The 17,286-nt window shown below is 56.4% G+C and overlaps 6 protein-coding genes across 6 annotated transcripts; 3 read left to right on the forward strand and 3 right to left on the reverse strand.

The window, feature by feature from the left end:
- Positions 1–781: 781 nt before the first annotated feature.
- EsH8_I_001346 (uncharacterized protein) lies at positions 782–1,905 on the reverse strand (the record flags this gene model as incomplete). Its single annotated transcript, XM_083268759.1, has 4 exons — positions 782–835; positions 894–1,559; positions 1,616–1,765; positions 1,813–1,905. The coding sequence occupies 4 exons, from the start codon at positions 1,903–1,905 to the stop codon at positions 782–784; spliced, it is 963 nt and encodes a 320-aa protein (XP_083119197.1).
- Positions 1,906–5,755: 3,850 nt separating this feature from the next.
- Positions 5,756–7,170, forward strand: EsH8_I_001347 (glycoside hydrolase 5 family protein; the record flags this gene model as incomplete). Its single annotated transcript, XM_083268760.1, has 3 exons — positions 5,756–5,926; positions 6,033–6,362; positions 6,463–7,170. The coding sequence occupies 3 exons, from the start codon at positions 5,756–5,758 to the stop codon at positions 7,168–7,170; spliced, it is 1,209 nt and encodes a 402-aa protein (XP_083119198.1).
- Positions 7,171–7,362: 192 nt separating this feature from the next.
- EsH8_I_001348 (OSTA/TMEM184 family protein) lies at positions 7,363–8,881 on the reverse strand (the record flags this gene model as incomplete). The annotated part of the gene is made up of 6 exons (XM_083268761.1): positions 7,363–7,770; positions 7,852–8,001; positions 8,081–8,206; positions 8,285–8,537; positions 8,594–8,741; positions 8,803–8,881. 6 exons carry the CDS (start codon positions 8,879–8,881, stop codon positions 7,363–7,365), a joined length of 1,164 nt encoding a protein of 387 aa, XP_083119199.1.
- A 792-nt stretch (positions 8,882–9,673) lies between these two features.
- Positions 9,674–12,125, reverse strand: EsH8_I_001349 (Zn(II)2Cys6 transcription factor domain-containing protein; the record flags this gene model as incomplete). Its single annotated transcript, XM_083268762.1, has 4 exons — positions 9,674–10,471; positions 10,573–10,752; positions 10,901–11,467; positions 12,105–12,125. 4 exons carry the CDS (start codon positions 12,123–12,125, stop codon positions 9,674–9,676), a joined length of 1,566 nt encoding a protein of 521 aa, XP_083119200.1.
- A 1,473-nt stretch (positions 12,126–13,598) lies between these two features.
- Positions 13,599–15,747, forward strand: EsH8_I_001350 (sterol desaturase family protein; the record flags this gene model as incomplete). The annotated part of the gene is made up of 5 exons (XM_083268763.1): positions 13,599–14,166; positions 14,316–14,382; positions 14,472–14,804; positions 15,308–15,369; positions 15,659–15,747. 5 exons carry the CDS (start codon positions 13,599–13,601, stop codon positions 15,745–15,747), a joined length of 1,119 nt encoding a protein of 372 aa, XP_083119201.1.
- Positions 15,748–15,813: 66 nt separating this feature from the next.
- Positions 15,814–16,846, forward strand: EsH8_I_001351 (acyl-CoA N-acyltransferase; the record flags this gene model as incomplete). The annotated part of the gene is made up of 4 exons (XM_083268764.1): positions 15,814–15,875; positions 16,033–16,084; positions 16,178–16,417; positions 16,514–16,846. The coding sequence occupies 4 exons, from the start codon at positions 15,814–15,816 to the stop codon at positions 16,844–16,846; spliced, it is 687 nt and encodes a 228-aa protein (XP_083119202.1).
- Between the last annotated feature and the right edge of the window lie 440 nt (positions 16,847–17,286).

Raw genomic sequence — 17,286 nt, forward strand, 5'->3', positions numbered from 1 at the left:
AATTGGGAGGTAAATAGTTATCAACAAGTTTTATAGCTGACAATTAATCGAAAGTCTACCTACAATCGCGTCCGAGGAACTCTAAGGCTAGCGGAACCACTTTCGCCGGCATCCTCACGAGCACAGATACCCCAGCCCTCCGCCGTAAGCGTTGATGACACTACCATCTCTGTCCACTCGAATACCACCTTTCCATGCTAGGCGAGATTCCATTCAATGGCTGCCACCAGCTTCCATCCCTTTGGTGGGAGAGGATGCCAAGATTGCCGTGCATGACAGCTACTCCCGAGATTGGCCTTCCCCAACTCTTTTCCTTTGTCTCAACTATGGGAATATTGAGCTAACCTTCAAAGTTCCCAAGGCAGCCCAGATCTAAGCGTAACAGTCCTGCAATATCATGGATTTGAGTACCACCTTCGGGTCCCCTCAGATAAAGGACAGACCTGAGTTTTCTTTTACCAGGGGCTTGGTAGATCAATAGGATCCATTGCAGAATTCTGCTTCTGTGGAAGAATTTGCAGATTTAGCGGGATGCATCAAGGGCCAAAGAGTCTGATAGCTACGTAGTTTTAAAATAGACGAACAATGCATAGTTCTGCAACATTTCTCATTGTGATTCACATCTGGCACTACAAACCCCAAGTCAGAGTCGGAAATCGAAGGCCATTCTGAAAGCTTTCTCTAGTGATTTCAATCTTCAGTGGTAATATTTCCGCTTCTGCAGTGACTGTTTCAGTTCATTTGAACAACGCAGATTCCTTGTTGGTTGCTGATCTCTTCTTCAGCCACATTGATAATAGTATGGCGGAGAAACAGCTTGGCAAGTCGAGCCGGACTTTGCTTGTGTTAGCTTCAAGTCAAGTTAACAGTGGGGATGGCTCGTGGCAACTTACAACACAGTTGGTGCAGCCGGTGTAGTCCTGGCCACCACATTGTGCATACTTGGCAACTGTGCAACCGGGTAGGCCCCCGGTGGTACTGGGCTGCGGGACGCTCGATGCCGTTCCAGATGGTCCTGAACCTGCCGTGCAGGTCTGCTCACAACCGACACAGCCCGATCCAGCGCTCTTGGTCGAGCCGCCTGCGTAGACAGTGGGGCCTGGAACCACATACGTAGCCAAGGCCCTGTGAATATCGACGAGCAAGCCTGGATCGGACGCCTTGTATGCGCCGGGGAATAAGACGGTGCCAGGGGAGGCGCTTCCTCCCCCAGTGATTGTAAGTTGGAAGCACGTCATGTAAAGCTGAGCGCCACCGCTTGAGCCGGCCGCGTGCAGGGCGACGGACTCGGCACGGAGGAGATAGTCTCCGGCCGGGATGTCAGAGGGGATTTTGACTTGAACCTTGCCGCAGCAGGTGTTCATATCCTTTGATCCCCAGTAATCACCGTCGCCGTTCACGCTGCCGGCCGCGGCGGACCATCCGTCCTGGTAAATCTTGAACCAACCGGTGGACCCGTCGGCCGTCGAGGAGTCGGACACCTTTGTCAAGTAGGCAAGGACGGGCCCGTAATGGGCGCCTCCAATTGCTTCTTGTGTACACGATCGATCGTTCGGTTGCTGACATGCATATGTTAGAGTGTGTATTGTTTCTGGGACGAGAAGGCTTGAATTACCTGGTGCATCTCCACGACAACCGAGGACCCAGCCTTTACGACACATTTGCGAGCCACTGGACCGCTATTGGCATTACACCGAACGTCGGTCGAAGTGACGTCTTGAACAGGGGAGTTTGACAGCGGCAGTCGAGCGCATTGCGCTCCAAACTATGACATGTCAGCATGAACCGTTGATACAGACTTGGCGAGATTACGTCAACTCCATCAACCCAAAGAACCTGGAAGGTCGCATGTGCGGAAACCTTGCAGGCGGCAACCGCCAGTAGAGATACAAAGGCGTACTTCATGATGATCAAAGCTTGGTAGACGGGGTAAGAAGAGTGCACTGAGGAATAGCATCTTGACAAGAACCAAGAGACGATCAACTAAATTCGACTAATATATATGCCTCAACCAACCGTGGTTCTGATAATCTGTAATGAATTAATCAAATGATTCAAGATGAAATTGATATTGCTGGGTTTCTTGGCCGCAATCCTGCCAGTTGTTTACAGGGCGGTCCGACGAGTGAGCATGCTTGCTGTAAATGAAGCCATGATCTCGTGGACGTGTACAACACCCATCACGAGCAGACCCTTGGCGGATGCTACGTGCAACTCCCATGACTTCCCCGGATTCTGACGAGGAGGTGGTAAGCGGCAGTTTGCTAGTTTCGGTAATTGGTGGATTTCGGCTACGAACCAGGATCACGGAGGACCAACCCCGTGGGTGTTACTCCAAATGCGGGAACTGTGGTTTTGGTTCCGTCTCAGTCAAATTGTTGGTGCACCTGAGGTCATTTCATCTCAATATTTTGCAGACCGTCTTATCTTGAAAGCAGCGCCGGTTGTTGATCTGGTGATGTTGCCAACTTGCCAGATTCGGCCGGTTTCTAGCAGTTGGCCCGATCAAAGTTGGCAGCGTTGAGGCATATGTACTGTCAACATTCGAGGAAATTTGAAGACAACTACGCCCTGGTGTGGTTTCCGAGCGGCCCCTGTATTCTAGAGCACTACTGTAAAGCGATGATTGATCAAAGACTCTAGCGACACTAACATGGTTGGTTATCAGGCCACACGAAATTTGTAATCCCCTGTCAGCTTATTTCTTTCCGTCCATACAGATATAGCCTCGTTATTGATTTTTTCACTATATAAAATTATCACCAAGTATTTGAGTGGTGTAATTGACGCCTGGTTACTATAAGACTTCTGCCAATTGTCACTTTGTAGCAAAACCTAAAATGGCCTTGGAGTGAGCCACACGTCGGGAGCTACGCAGAGGTTATGCAGCCAACCGTACTCTCTTAAGTTCGAAGCTCACATGATTCGTGGCTGCTGCACTCCAGGCGCCACACCTACCAAATGCTCCCAGCCGTATAGATAAAGGACGCATATGCCGGAATTCATGCATTTGAATCTGTCAACCGGACGTGGCGTACATTAGGTGCTTGGTCGTGAGGCCCGAGGCCATGTTTTGTATAACACCGTTGACGCCTAATCTGCAACTAAGGGCCCTAGGCGGATGATGGAGAAACGCAGAAAACTTTGTCATAGGAGGGTTCTCGCCTCCTGTTATAGCACTATTCTGCTGTGCAGTTCTCCTAAATATCTTATTTATCCGTGGCATTTTTTCTGCAGCCTTTTCTTTGAGACAAGTCTAGGCAAGGATAGTACTTTTGGAAAGTTTGCTTTCCCTGTGCTCCCTAGTCAACGTCTTTCCAGACCCAGACCCAAGACCCTCAGGTCACACTTTATCCCTCGGCCCATCACGGTGGAGATCCAGCTACATGTCAAAGGTGAGAGGTTCTCTATGTAATTCTTCTTACCCTGGTATTTGAGCTCATACAACCTCGCCTTTGTCCCCTTTGGCCTTTCAATTCTTGTTCAGACATATTTACTGGTATTACAACAATCTCTAGCCAGCCATCTCGGATCAAACCATGCCCCTGTCCCTGCTTCTGGTCTCGTCGAGGCCCACCCTTCCCGCCGTCCCATTCATAATGTCGCTTCTGTCCACGTCTACCATGCCTTGTTGGCTCAGTGGTAAAGCGTCTCACTAGTAATGAGAAGATCGGCGGTTCGATTCCGCCACGAGGCATTTCTTTTGCTGATGGCCCAATCGATACATGTGTTTTGCATTACCGACCAAGCCATCATCTATCTATATTTTTGGGTGTCTATTTATTTATTTCTTTCTTTGTCTTCAGGGCGGCCCTTTTTTTTCTTTTTTTTTTTTTTTTTTAGCAAGCTAGCTTGAAACAAAACAGAGTTACTTTTAGGTGTTCGTCCACCCATATCTTCATTTGGTCCGTCATTATCACATTATAACTGCATTTGTTTGATGAGCGAGCTCTTTTTTACTATCAAGAGGACATGATGGAACCAGCATCGAAAGGAACCAGTACAGTGTGCACAGTACCAATAACACAGTCTCGGCATCACAACCTACCTTCATGACAGCCAACTACTTTGAGAAACTGAGGCTTTTGAGGATAAAAGCGAGTTTCAGTCTGTCCGGCTGTGTATGTTGGCCAATTGTGCACTTGGTTCCCTCCCGCTCAAAAGTCAAACATGTATAGTCCCGTAGGCTCCATTCGCATCTTGTTCTCTTGGAGGGAAAGCCAAGGGCTTCCTTCGTCCATGGATCGGGACACTGGCATGATAACCTCGACTGGGGCCGTCAGTCTCTGGGGCCGTGATTCCGGACCCGGTCCCTTGTTACCCGCTGCTTCACCGAGCACCGAGAGCCCAGGACTTCTTCTGGCGTGCCCAATCTGGACTCCCCCCCCGACTGAGCCTCGAGAGCTACCCCTCAGCAAAACGAAAAGAACCCCGCACGGGCTGTGTTGATGGCCGGCTTTGCCAGGCTTGTCGGCATCATATCCCGGCTGCCATCATCTTGGCTCGTCCGCGGAGCGCGGGGCCGGGCGATTAGTTGGCCGCGGCTGGGAAAGCCGGCGCCAACCAGACCGTGGACTTTCTCCCTCACAATGACGGGCATTTTCTAGTATCATACTCGAGCTTCCGATTCCTTCAAATACTGGGCTTCAGCGTGTCCGTGAGCATCACGAGCGGGGGATGCCACGACCATGACACGATATGCCGCCCGGGCATATGCCCCATTGCACGCATGTGCGCAGGGCAGCAGGCTAGAAGCCGTCGGACTGACGGGATGATGCCACCGCCTCCCCTACCCCGCACGAACCCATGACGGTGGTGGGGACGAAGACGAAGCGTCGGACGGTCGACGATGGGGTTTTGCATGATACCGTGTTGTTGGAGCACGCACCGAGTCCACTGGTGGAGAAATGACAGCATGTGGGCGGTCCTTGGGAGCAAACAGGCCATGCCGAGTCGGCAAGAGTGCGGTCAACGGCCGGGATGCTGGGTCGGAATTACGATTGACCACGGCTTGGCCCCCGGGCGAACAGGAAGTTCATCCCGTCGGCTAGAGCACCCCGGACCTGGATGCGTTTTCTTGTCCAGGGGGGAGGGGGAGGCGTGTCGATCATCGCATGCAGGTGTTGGTCGAGTCGACAGATGGGGCTCTCGCCCGCGCAGCTCTGGGAGTCCAGACGAGAGCTGCAAAATACGCCTCCGTACTAGGATTCTGGAACAGAGGGCGTGAATTCATCGTCATGTCCTTCGAAACGCCATCTCGCATTCGCGTAGAGTAGCATCAAACGACGGGCGAATTCTCGAAAATTTTAAAGTTGAAATTACATCAGGTACGATCGCCGCCCCCCGTCCCCCGCCCCGGCCGTGGTCGCGGTCCGCCGATGTTTCCCCAGCCCTTCCAGCGTGTCATTTGATTGGGCCGACCCCAACTTTCGGACGACCTCGCTCCGCCGTCAAAGAGGCATGGCGCGGCCGTCCCTTCGGCTTGGCGACCCCAAGTTCCTGGGGATGCCCTCATGGCGCGCGGTCCAACGGACTCCGTGATGAATCCGGAAAACCACCCCTGCGCAGGTGAGCATTGGAGTCCTTGCTCCAGAAAAAAATGTAAAAAAAATAGTGAACCGAGTTCCGGAGCAGCGTCAATAAATATGGCACGCAGCCGCGGCCATTCGCAGAGGCGAACCGTTCGTCGGATTGGAGAACTGGAGGAGCCTGGAAAAACCCGCAGCATCGCCCGTTCGTCAATCGCCAAAAGAAAATGCTACCCAACATCTCCGGCCTGCTCTCGATTGGCCTCCTGGCCAGCGGGGCCTCGGCCGCCGCCTGCATCAGGAAGGGCTTCGTCACGGTCAAGGGCACAAAGTTCCAGCTCGACGGCCAGGACTTCAACTTTGCGGGCAGCAACGCCTACTACTTCCCCTTCGACAACGTACGCACGCGCGGAATCCCCCCCCCCCATGATTTGAGTTCTTGTAAAGAATGCGTTGAAGAAAAGCGAGGCGAGGGTTGCTGACCGACGGTGCGCTGCTCTCTAGAACCAAGCCGATGTCGAGGCCGGCCTGACGGCGGCCAAGGCCGCCGGGCTGAAGGTGTTCCGCACCTGGGGCTTCAACGACAAGAACGCCACGTACGACCCGGACGGCCTGCCCAAGTACGGCGGCGAGGGCGCCGGCGACACCGAGGTCGTCTTCCAGCGGTGGAGCGACGACGGCACCTCCGTCATCAACATCGCCGCCTTTGACAAGGTCGTCGACGCCGCCACAAAGGTCGGCATCAAGCTCATCGTCGCGCTGACCAACAACTGGGCCGACTACGGCGGCATGGACGTCTACACGGTCAACCTGGGCGGCAAGTACCACGACGATGTAAGCGGAACCCCTCTCTTCCTCGGATCGAGACATGTCTATTGAAATGAAGTGGAGTTGCGAGGGTGTGCGCGCGTGCTGACCAGGCGGCCTTTCGCAGTTCTACCACGTGCCCAAGATCAAGGACGCCTTCAAGCGCTACGTCAAGGAGATGGTCACGCGGTACAAGGACTCGCCGGCCATCATGGCGTGGGAGCTGGCCAACGAGCCGCGCTGCGGCGCCGACGGCGTGCGCAACCTGCCGCGCAGCGACAACTGCACGCCCGCCGTGCTCGGCGCGTGGATCGAGGAGCTCAGCGCCTACGTCAAGAGCCTCGACAACAAGCACCTCGTGACGTGGGGCGGCGAGGGCGGCTTCAACATCGAGTCGGACGACTGGGCGTACAACGGCGCCGACGGCAGCGACTTCGACCACGAGCTGGCGCTGCCCGACATCGACTTCGGCACCTTCCACTCGTACCCGGACTGGTGGAGCAAGACGGTCGAGTGGACCGAGCAGTGGATCCGCGACCACGCCGCCTCGGGCCTGCGCGCCGGCAAGCCCGTCGTGCACGAGGAGTACGGCTGGCTGACGGCCGACAAGCGCCTCGAGTACCTCGGCCGCGTCGACGACACCCCGCGCGCCGAGGTCCTCGGCAAGTGGCAGGCCATCTCGCTCGCCGCCGAGATGCCCGACATGTACTGGCAGTACGGCTTCTCAAACTACTCGTACGGCCGCAACCACAACGACGGCTTCACCATCTACCTCGACGACGCCGAGGCCCAGCCGCTCATCTACGAGCACGCCGCCAAGGTCAATGCGCTTTAGAGGGGGAGGGCGCTAGTACTCATGACGCAAAATAAACATGGCTTGCGTGGTGGGCGTCATCGGATGTAGTAACCCGCTCGCACAAGGAGCACTAATATTTTTGTAAAGAAAAGAGAATAATAAAATCCCTTTCAAGTTTGTCTATTGTCCATTGTCCGTTGTCCATTGTCCATTCATTCATCAGCTCATCAATTACCTCGGGGTCATTTCCTCATCCCCGCTCGCTTGCTGCTCCCTCGCGGGCTCCCACCCTTTCTGGCTGCGCTGCTGCTTCCGCTCCTCCATCTTTAGCTGCAGCCCGAAACGTAACGCCTCCACAATCTCCATCGGGTTCCACATCTCCACCAGCGCCCAGAGGCCGGCCGGGCCGCCGGAGTAGGACTGCGGCTCGTAGGCCTCGAGGTCGCCGGCGAGCGGGCGGCGGACGTTGCCGCTGCCGATGACGTAGGGGCGGTGCGAGTAGGCGTAATGGAAGAAGGCGGCCAGGGGGAGCATCTCGATGCAGATGAGCATGGACGGGATGCCAATGCGGAGGTCCGCCCACGATAGCGTCGAGGTAGCGTTCAGGGAGCCCGTGTCGCGGAGGATCCAGAAGATGATCTGGGGCCCGAGGGGGGCGCGGTTAGTTACATTGTTGATTCCAGGAGGGAGAGTGGGGTTCCACAACGGATTTTTGCTTACATTCTCGAGAAAGGTCAAGCTCACGACCAGCTTGAAAGCCAGAAACTTGGCCATCGGCTGATGGTGCGCCAGCTGTGACCTTAGCTGCATGAAGAAGCGGATGACGGTCATGAGGGAGAGTGTGAGCGACACGTTGCTTATGATGGACAGCTGGCGAGGGGGTGTCAGCTTGTTGGATGCCAAAGCTTACGGGAGCTGTTGGGGCGAGTGGAAGACTGGAGGAACTCACCCAGAGTTTGGCAAAGTGCACTTTACTGGCGAACTCGCAGTAGACGTCGGCGGCCTGGGTTATGGCGGTGATGATGGCCACCAGCAGGGCGACGACGGGGTACTGGAAGACTGCAAACCACATTTTCTGCGCCGATGTCAGAGCCGAGCTCATACAAACAAACAAAAAAACTACAAAACACCCCAGAGGACGGAAAAGACGTACCCGGAACCATTCGAGGCCGTTTTGCTGCCCCGTGGGCGCCTTCTTGTTCTTCACGGTGAGCGCGGCGAAGAAGACGTCCCTGTGGTGGGCGCTGGGCGAGACGAACTCGCACAGCAGCAGGAAGAAGGTGCCGAGGCAGATGGACTGCACGAACTCGAGCCACGGGTGGAGGTAGACCTCGGCCGTGGGGAAGCAGATGGAGAGGAACGAGATGATCGACCAGAAGGGGATGATGAGCGAGATGCGCAGGATCCTATCGCGCGCCGTCGTCAGAGGTTGCTCGCGTGCAGAAACGGCGGGGGAACTTACTTTATTTGCTCGTTGCTCTTGCTGAGATGGGTGGCGTGGAGGAACATGAGGGTGAAGATGATGATGCAGGAGGCGGCGGTGAAGCTCCCCGAGAGGATCATGTTGAAGGTGTGGAACGACATGTTGCCGATGAAAGGCTGGGATGCATCTGTGGGACGATGTTAGTATCGGGCGCGCGAGCACGGAGTCGAAGCATTGGCGGCACTGACTCTCGGTGAGGGACACGACCGGGCAGGCGTCTTTTGAAGAATTGCCTTCGTCGGCTCTGATATGGAGGAGGGATTGCATGGCAGCTGTGTGTGTCCTGGCAAGCCAATTAAGTTGCTTTGGTTCTCTGGGTTGAGTGTTGGTCGGACGAGCCCAAAATGCAACATCTCGAGAACCGCCGCCTCCACATATATATCCTTCCCGTGAACAAACACAGGACAGACAAAAGCCCCACGGCGCGGAACTTCCCTCGATACTTCTGCGGCGTAGCTGCAGTCAGCCACGAGGGAGGAGATTGCTGCATCGAATCAATTCGCATTCGCTTGCACGTCGCAAGCCCCCCTAGACACCGCCCCTGGACGCCATCCAGTCGCCGGGTGCAGAGTGTGCGTCGCACGAGGGAACTGCCCCCCGAATGACATCGTTTGCGTAGGTTAGGGCGCCCTTCGTGGCTGAGCGGGAGCCCACCGTTCGGGAATGGGGGTTCGAATGGATTTCCCCTTGCGGTAAATGCTCGGTCGGTCGGGTCAGAAGCGGCGCGTAGATAAATGGCGTACTCGGCCCAAATGTGCCGGAGGAGCGCGTAGATAAGGTATGTCGCCCAGGCAGCTGTCAGCTTACAGCGGAAGGATCAGCGCTAACGGCGAAACAAGCTTCGCTGCCCCCGAGCCCACGCGTGCGCACCGCACCACCATCCACCCCGCGCTGCGCATGCCTGGGCGAATGCTTAGTTAGACCCCCATGGATGATCCGCTCGTGTCCTTTGCCCGCTCACATTGGTCCTTCATAATGAACATCATCAAAATTGGGCATTGAGGGGACCCACCCTGCGTAAGATGGCCAACCCCGAGCCATGGGCTTTGTTCCCGTTGATCAACGTCCCCCGGGGCTGTGGGCCCCAGTCTCGCTCGCAAAATTGGGCAGATCCCCCTCCAGCCCGTCCAGGTTGTCGACGGGGATGCCCTTCAAGGCCTCCGCTGGGAACTGAAGGCCTCCGGCGCGCGGCTTCAGAGCCGTCAGGATGCCCCTCTCCCTTGCTATGCGCAAGAGCGTGTCCCGTGCGACAATCCTCAGGTCTCTGGGCGAGACCGGGATGACGTAGAGATGGCTAAGCGGCCAAACTAGCCGTGCCGCGTCGAAGAAGGTCGCCGGCGAGTGCGGGTCCTGGTCAGGCATCTTGCCGCCGAGCGACCGCGGTATGCTGTCCACAATGTCCCGCGCCGTGGCGGCGATGATGCCTGTCGACAGCCCGCGCCGCCGCTCCAGCACCGCGGGCTCGAACGGGCAGTCTGGCGCGTGCTCGACAACGTTGGCCAGGAGGATCATCATGTAGTGCAGTTTGATGCGCGCGCTCCTCCACGTGTTCCAGAAGTAGCCGTAGACGGGGCCCGCCTCGGTCCGGTACTCAGGCGCGCCGCGCGCCCACTCGAGCATGGCGAGCTCCGCGGCGTCGCACGCCGCCGTGATGTCGCCGTACTCGGCGCACGCCCGCCCCGTGTCGCCCTGCCGCGCGATGGGCATCAGCCGCGACAGCAGCAAGGACGCCGACGATATGTAGCGCCCCGTCCGGAGGAGCAGGGCCTCGCCGCGCTGCGGCGTTCGCTCCAGGATATCCACCCAGTGATCGAACTCGGGCGGGCACGGCGAGTTGGTGATGGTGTTCTGGATTTGCTGGCACGCCCGTCCGTATCAGCGAGGCCCTCCTATAAGACTTTGGCCTGTCCTCGGCGGGGGGGGGGGGGGGGGGGGTGGGGGGGTTGTTGTTTACTTACAATGATGCTGTGCATGGTCCAAAAGATCTGGCGGCCGGACCGGTCGTACAGCTGGCGGTCGCCCCTCGCGCGCAAAAGGCTCAGGAGGCCATTGCTATGGATGTGCCAGGGCGCGTCAGGGACCGTCCGTCTTTCTTGGCGGGCTACGAAGGACCGCCTCTCAAACCCGCCCATGAGCAGCTGTCGATTGTCTTAGTGCGGTTCAAGGGAAGCCGACAGGCCGTTCCAGATACGATAGGGATCAAAGGTTTAAAATTAAATTACAAGAAAGATTAAAGAAAAGAAGAAGTAAAAAAAGGGGGAAACCAGAAGGACACAATTTACTCACCTCATAGTTCCCCAGCAGCCACACGGCAACGATGGTCGCGTCCGACATATACCTCTTTGGGTTTTGGAGAGCGGTCGAGACGGACGACAGGGCCTTGCCGACGAAGCTGGAAAGTTCCTTGTAGTCGGTCTCGGGCCTGTAGCGGTTGATGATGTAGGCGCGGGTGAAGATATGCCCGGTGAGGACTAGGCAGTGGTTCGGGCCAACGCCCTTGAACAGGCCGGGGAGGAAGTCCAGGTGGGAGTAGATACCGAGCACGAGCGGCACCGATTCGGTCGTCCAGTGCTGACGGACCGTCTTCAGCAGAGGCGGTGTGGGGGACGACGAGCGGCTCGAATACCGGGATGAGGGGGGCGAGAGGGGCGAGGCGGTCGACTCCGGGGTGAATACAATCAACTCGGAAGAGTCCGAGTCGGGGGTACCCTGGGGCCGCTGCTTCTCCCGTCTCCGCCGGCCAAAGGACGCCGAGTCGGCGTGCTGGAACCGGAGGTCCTGGTCATCGCGATAGCCGGGGCACGGGACCCCGTACTTGATGCATCTCTGGCACTGCGGCCGGCCGAGGTCGCACTTTTTTTCGGGGTCCCCGCGTCAGCGTCAGGGAAAATGAAGAAGGGCGCACCGGCCGGGGGGGAGCTATGTTCGTCTCCTCACCTTGACCCGCCTCTGACGGCAGAGGTGGCAGTTGGGACTGGGTTTGCCTGTATTCGGCATCACGACATGGGCTCTTTTGGCCGCCCGGCACACGAAACGGAGCTCTTGCTGTAGATGGCGCTAGCCGGAAAAGAAAATATTATGCAACTAGGCCCGGGAGGCGTCCGAAGAGTGCGGTCCGGCCGGGAGAGCCTGGATCGTTGAGTTAGTTTGTTCCCGGAGGCAGCCAAGAAACGCTTGGAGGGGTGGGTTGACATGAGAAAATGCGGAGAAAAGGTTGCCATCTCGAATGGACTTCTGTTATAGGAAGTATTCATTAGGTAGGCTGGCAGGCAGGCAGCAGGCAGTCCGCTGTTGCTTACCCGGCCCACTTGCGCGGGCTGGATCGAGCATGCCTGCTTAGGCGAGTTGGTTACATAAGCGCAACCCGCCACACGAAGGAGGAAGGTGGAAGGTGGAAGGTGGCTCGGGTGGGCGTGGCTTTGAGTGTTGTGTTCAAGTCAAAATGGTCAGTCAGATGGCAACTCCAACTTGTTGCTTGAGAACAACTGACTATGTAGTGTAAGTTGCACATGTCTTTGACAGTGGAGGAGCACACACTGCTGCTATGTTTTGATTGGTCTCGATGCAGGAACCCTGATTCATCTGTCCTTGGCCTTGGCCCAGCGCTCGAGCCAACGGGCAAACAACCCTGGACGATCCAATCTATTATTCGGCGCTGGCTTGCTTGTGATGTTGATAGACCATGTATCCATATTCTTCGCCGTTTCTGCACATAGCATGCCCAACCAGGCCGGGCCAACCAACTCGGTTTCACTCTCAAACAAGTGACGTGAAACATTGTTGTATAGCTGCCCACTCTGCCTGCCTACTGCACCGGACCCCTGCCTGCTCGGGGAATGCAGTTGAGGCTCTGTTGTCGGCCGGAGCTTAATTCATTGTGGGATCTACACGATGGATGTGCAGCCGTTTTCACGATTTCAAGTTGGCCAAGTGCGTGCATGCAAACAAGTCGCGGAGCGCATGTGTTGCATGTGTAGCATGTGTCGAGGTTGAGGGATTAATCAAAATGAGCCGTTGTCAAGCGAAGCGGCACCTCACGACGATGACGAAGGCAAAAGCCGGTTCGGACATTTGGGCGACAGCCAGAAAGGCGGAACCGAAGCAGAATGCGAGGCGAGGGCGAGGACGGGGATGCGCTGCTCATCCCGTGGCGACACGACAAAATGGTTCGACTGGAATCTCGAGTTCCCGAGAGATCCGCCCGTCGTAACTCCGTCTTCGGGTGGCGCACGGACTCCGACTCGCCCGACAGCCACCGGAGCCCCCAAACCCAACAATTGGGCGGCCACACCGCGCTCACCGTAAGGAGTACTCACTGGGTATACGAATACGCACAACACACACACACACACTGGTTGGTGCTGACAGGCACGCTGGGCCAGGCACTAGACGGGACGGGACACCGCCCACTGGACGCACGCACGCACACTGGACGCACGCACGCACACTCGCTGCACCATGTACACTAGACTAGGTACCTACTGTAGTGTAGTACGCAATAAGGTGGGCGAGGTGGTGTGGTGTATTGCTGTGCTGCGGTGGGTAGTGGTGTGCTGCGCAGAGCGTGAAATTGGGAGCAGAGATTAGTCGCACCCAAGTGGCCCCCTGTCGGACGGAAACACACGCTGTGAATGGCGGGATCGTGCGGTGCGACCCGGTTTAAGCTACCGATTGGGCCTAGCGCATCGCTGCTCCCCCCCTGCGGGTCCCCTTATTTTTTTTTCTCGTCACCCCAAGTAAAATAGAATGAAATAAATAAAAATAAAAAAAGGTTACTAATGAACAGGGAAAACGGGGAAAGACCCGATTCTGGCAGAAATGTCCTCTTGCGTTTGCCCCTGAGCTGCGAGCGCAACTTCGTCGGAACATCTACGGATTGAATGCGTGCCCAAGTTGCGATAAGCTCCAGCTCCAGCTCTAGCTAGCTAAGCTCTCTGTCTCCCCCTCCCACACTCATTGCACACCACCACAACTGCTGCCCGCCATGGACGTCGCCCTCGAGATCCTCGATCCCCTCATCCTGGACAAGGCTTACGCCTACTTCGTCCCCGCGCCGCCGTCGCTGCTGGCAACCAACGTGACGGCGTCCTCGTCGCAATGGGACCACCCCTCGGCCGCGCTGTCGCCGCTCTCGTACGGCTCGGCCTGGCCGCGCGACAAGATCCTCCGCCAGTGCATCTCGCTCCTCGTCATCACCCAGGTCGGCGCCTCGCTGCTCTACTGGGTCTTCAGCGCCCTGTCCTACTACTTCATCTTTGACCGCCGCCTCGAGTACCACCCGCGCTTCCTCAAGAACCAGGTCCGCCAGGAGATCATCTCCTCCATGAAGGCCGTGCCCTTCATCGACATCCTCACCCTGCCCTTCTTCCTCGCCGAGGTGCGCGGCAAGAGCCTGCTGTACGCGAGGGTCGACGACTACGGCTGGCCCTGGATGCTCGTCTCGGCCCTGCTGTTCATGATCTGGAACGACATCGCCATCTACTGGATTCACCGCATCGAGCACCATCCCGCCATCTACAAGTACATTCACAAGCCCCACCACAAATGGATTGGTACGTCGCTCTCGACAGTGTTTTTTCTTTTCTTTTCTTGTTTTGTCCTTTTTAATTCTTTTATTTTTAACCTTGTAATTGTTCTTCCTTGTCTGAATCGATTCAAACAATATACATACCCAATGAGCCGAAAACTGACATTCTAAAAGTGCCTACCCCGTGGGCTGCGCTCGCCTTCCACCCTCTTGATGGTTACGTCCAGTCCCTCCCTTACCAGTGAGTACTCACCACCTGCCCAACCGGGGGGCCAATTGACCCGATCGGTCCCCGTGTTCTCCTCGCCCGTGTTCTAACGCCCTCGCCAGTGTCTTCGTCTTCATCTGCCCCGTGCAGAAGTACCTCTACCTCTGCCTCTTCATCCTCGTCCAGATCTGGACCATTCTCATCCACGACGGCGACATGATCACCGGCCACTGGCTCGAGAAGTACATCAACAGCCCCGCCCACCACACCCTCCACCACATGTACTTCACCGTCAACTACGGCCAGTACTTCACCTGGGCCGACAGCTACTTCGACTCCCACCGCGCGCCCCAGCCCGAGCTGGACCCCCTCCACGACGCCCTCAAGGTCATGCGCGCCAAGGGGCTCGTCGACGACGAGGGCAACCCCATCCCCCAGAAGGACAAGAAGGACCAGTGAGCGGGTCTTTAGGTTTTTTCGTTTTTTTGGTCTTCTTCTTCCTTCTCGGAAGTTTGGTGCGGTCGGTTCGCGAGCCACCAGAAAAGCAGAATTGGCGGCATAGCGCGGCGAAATATTGACGTTGATGAGATCTCATATGAAGGGGGCGTAAGCCTCGCTTTATGTTTATTTATTTTATTTTTTTCGTCCACCTTGCGGTTCCTGGTGGACTTGATGTAAAACAAAGAGGAAAACGGGCGAAATGAGCATATTACACTAGACTAATCATAATTAAAGAGAATACCCGAGTTTGATAACATAAAATAAAAAACTCGACTCAATTGTATGTCGTGTCGCGTGCTTCATTCGAAGCCGCTCCGAATCTCACCTCATCCTCCTGGCCGGCATCGGCGTGCTCTTGAGTGACCGCGGTGGCCAGGCGTGAAGCTTCCCCACACCACGTCATAGCTGAAAAAAAGAGTTCGCATGATCGGATTGACATCAAAACTCAGATTCCCAGGATCGATTTTGCTGTCCGCTTCAAGGGCTCAATTGGCCGGCCGAAAGAGCTTCGCGACCGTGGTACGGACGATAAGATAGCAAGCAGCCCCCCTCACTCACTTAATCTCTTAGCTCGCTCGGTCAATCGTTGAACCGTTGGGGGCTTGCTTTTCTTTTGGGCGAGGAGTCATTTCACTCGCCTCGGCGCCGCTTAACCCTTCGCGGCAGGTCTATGCGATCTTATCTCCATCCCTCTCTCCAGATAATCTACGCTACGGGATACCCCGCAGGCCCTTTCCCGCTCCGGGACGAGACAGGTGCAGTACCACGCACCCACGCACCGTGGCCTGCCCGCCCCCGCCGCGTGTAGATCGCAGATCGCGTGTCCCCTTCAAATACCCCGAGCAGAGAACGCAACTCCAGCGTCACGAGATCGACGCCCGAGTCAAGGTCAATTGAGAGACGGAAGCTCTGCAGCATCGGCAATTTGTTTCCAGTTTCTTTTTTTTTCTCCCCGTCAAAGTCATGGCGATCCGCGTCACAAACCTCACCGAATCAGACATTCCAGGGGCAGTAAAAGCCGTACAGTGAGTGATGCCCGGCGCGGGGTGTTTCTCTACTAAAACAAAATTCCGATTTTTTCTTTCTTTTTTTCAGTCTTGCTTCAATTTCATTTATATATGTTTCTACTTTATACGCACTATCCAGTTTCATTCACCAACTCTAACACCTTGGGCGCTGCAGGCAGGCCTTCAGCGGCGACCCGTACAATGTCTGGGTTTACGACCAGTCCAAGGTAAGCCACAACTCACAGTCGCAGCCCGTCCAAGCATTCCCTTTATGCCTGCTCTCTGGCGCATGGCCGGCTCACACGGTTAACCCCCGACAGTTCAACCCGCAGCGGAACTACGAGTCCCTCGCGCTGCGCATGCGATGGGGCATGCGCAACGGCATCTTCCACGTCGCAAAGGAGGAGGGCAGCAACAAGGTGCTGGGCGTAGCCATGTGGCTGCGGCCCCAGCCCGCCGGCGCGCCGCCGACCTGGACCGACTGGCTCGAGGGCTGGCGGCTCTGGCTCGGCCAGGTCAACTACAACCTCTGGTACGGCCGGGGAGGGCTGAACGTCAAGGTACGGGGTCGCCGGACCGTGTCTCGAGTGGGAAGCACCCTGAGAGACACCATTTTGGCTTTTTTTGAGCGCAGCCGTGCTGACACCCTTTGATAGAGATACTACATCTGGAAAGACGCGCAGGCGAAGGCCCAGCAGGAGCTCTGGACCGACCCGCGCGGCTACTACTTCCTCAACATCATGGTCGTCCTCCCCGAGGCGCAGGGCAAGGGCGTCGGCGCCAAGATGATGAAGGCCGTCACGGACCAGGCCGACGCCGAGGACGCAAAGTGCTACCTCGAGTCCAGCAAGGCCGTGCCCAACATGGCCATTTACGGCCGCTGGGGCTTCAAGTTTGAAAAGGAGATGATTTGCGACGACGACGGCGATGCGATACGGCTGTTTACCATGGTCCGCGAGCCTCATGCTGAACCCGGGGACGGGAGGTGATGCTGGCTCGGGGGAGTTGGTCTACTGTGATATTGCGTCGCCGGTCGAGACGTTTAGTCGTCATTTTTTTTACAATTTTTTTTTTCAGTTTGTTTTCCTTTTTTTTCCGCGTTTAATCTGCATGGAAGGGTTAGAACGTCTTGTTACGTATTGTGTCGAAACTCGCACGCTAGGGAGCTGTCAATCTCCTTATTACCCCAGATTATTACCACAGGTTAATGAAGCAAATGAAGCACTCGGATTAAACCGCTCTGATTAGATGGCCACGATTGGCACACGCGGCCGTGTGACTCTACTAGATGACACAAGTCTGCACCGAGGCGCTATCCGCTTCGAGAGACAGATGATGCGATATCGCATCCAGACCAGTATTCGGGGTCTCCCCCTTTCGGTCGACGTCTTCTGGAGCGCCGCCGTCTTCGATCCCTCGCCGCCGCATG

The sequence above is a fragment of the Colletotrichum jinshuiense genome, chromosome 1, assembly GCF_051148585.1.
Source record: "Colletotrichum jinshuiense chromosome 1, complete sequence".
Lineage (NCBI taxonomy): Eukaryota > Fungi > Ascomycota > Sordariomycetes > Glomerellales > Glomerellaceae > Colletotrichum > Colletotrichum jinshuiense.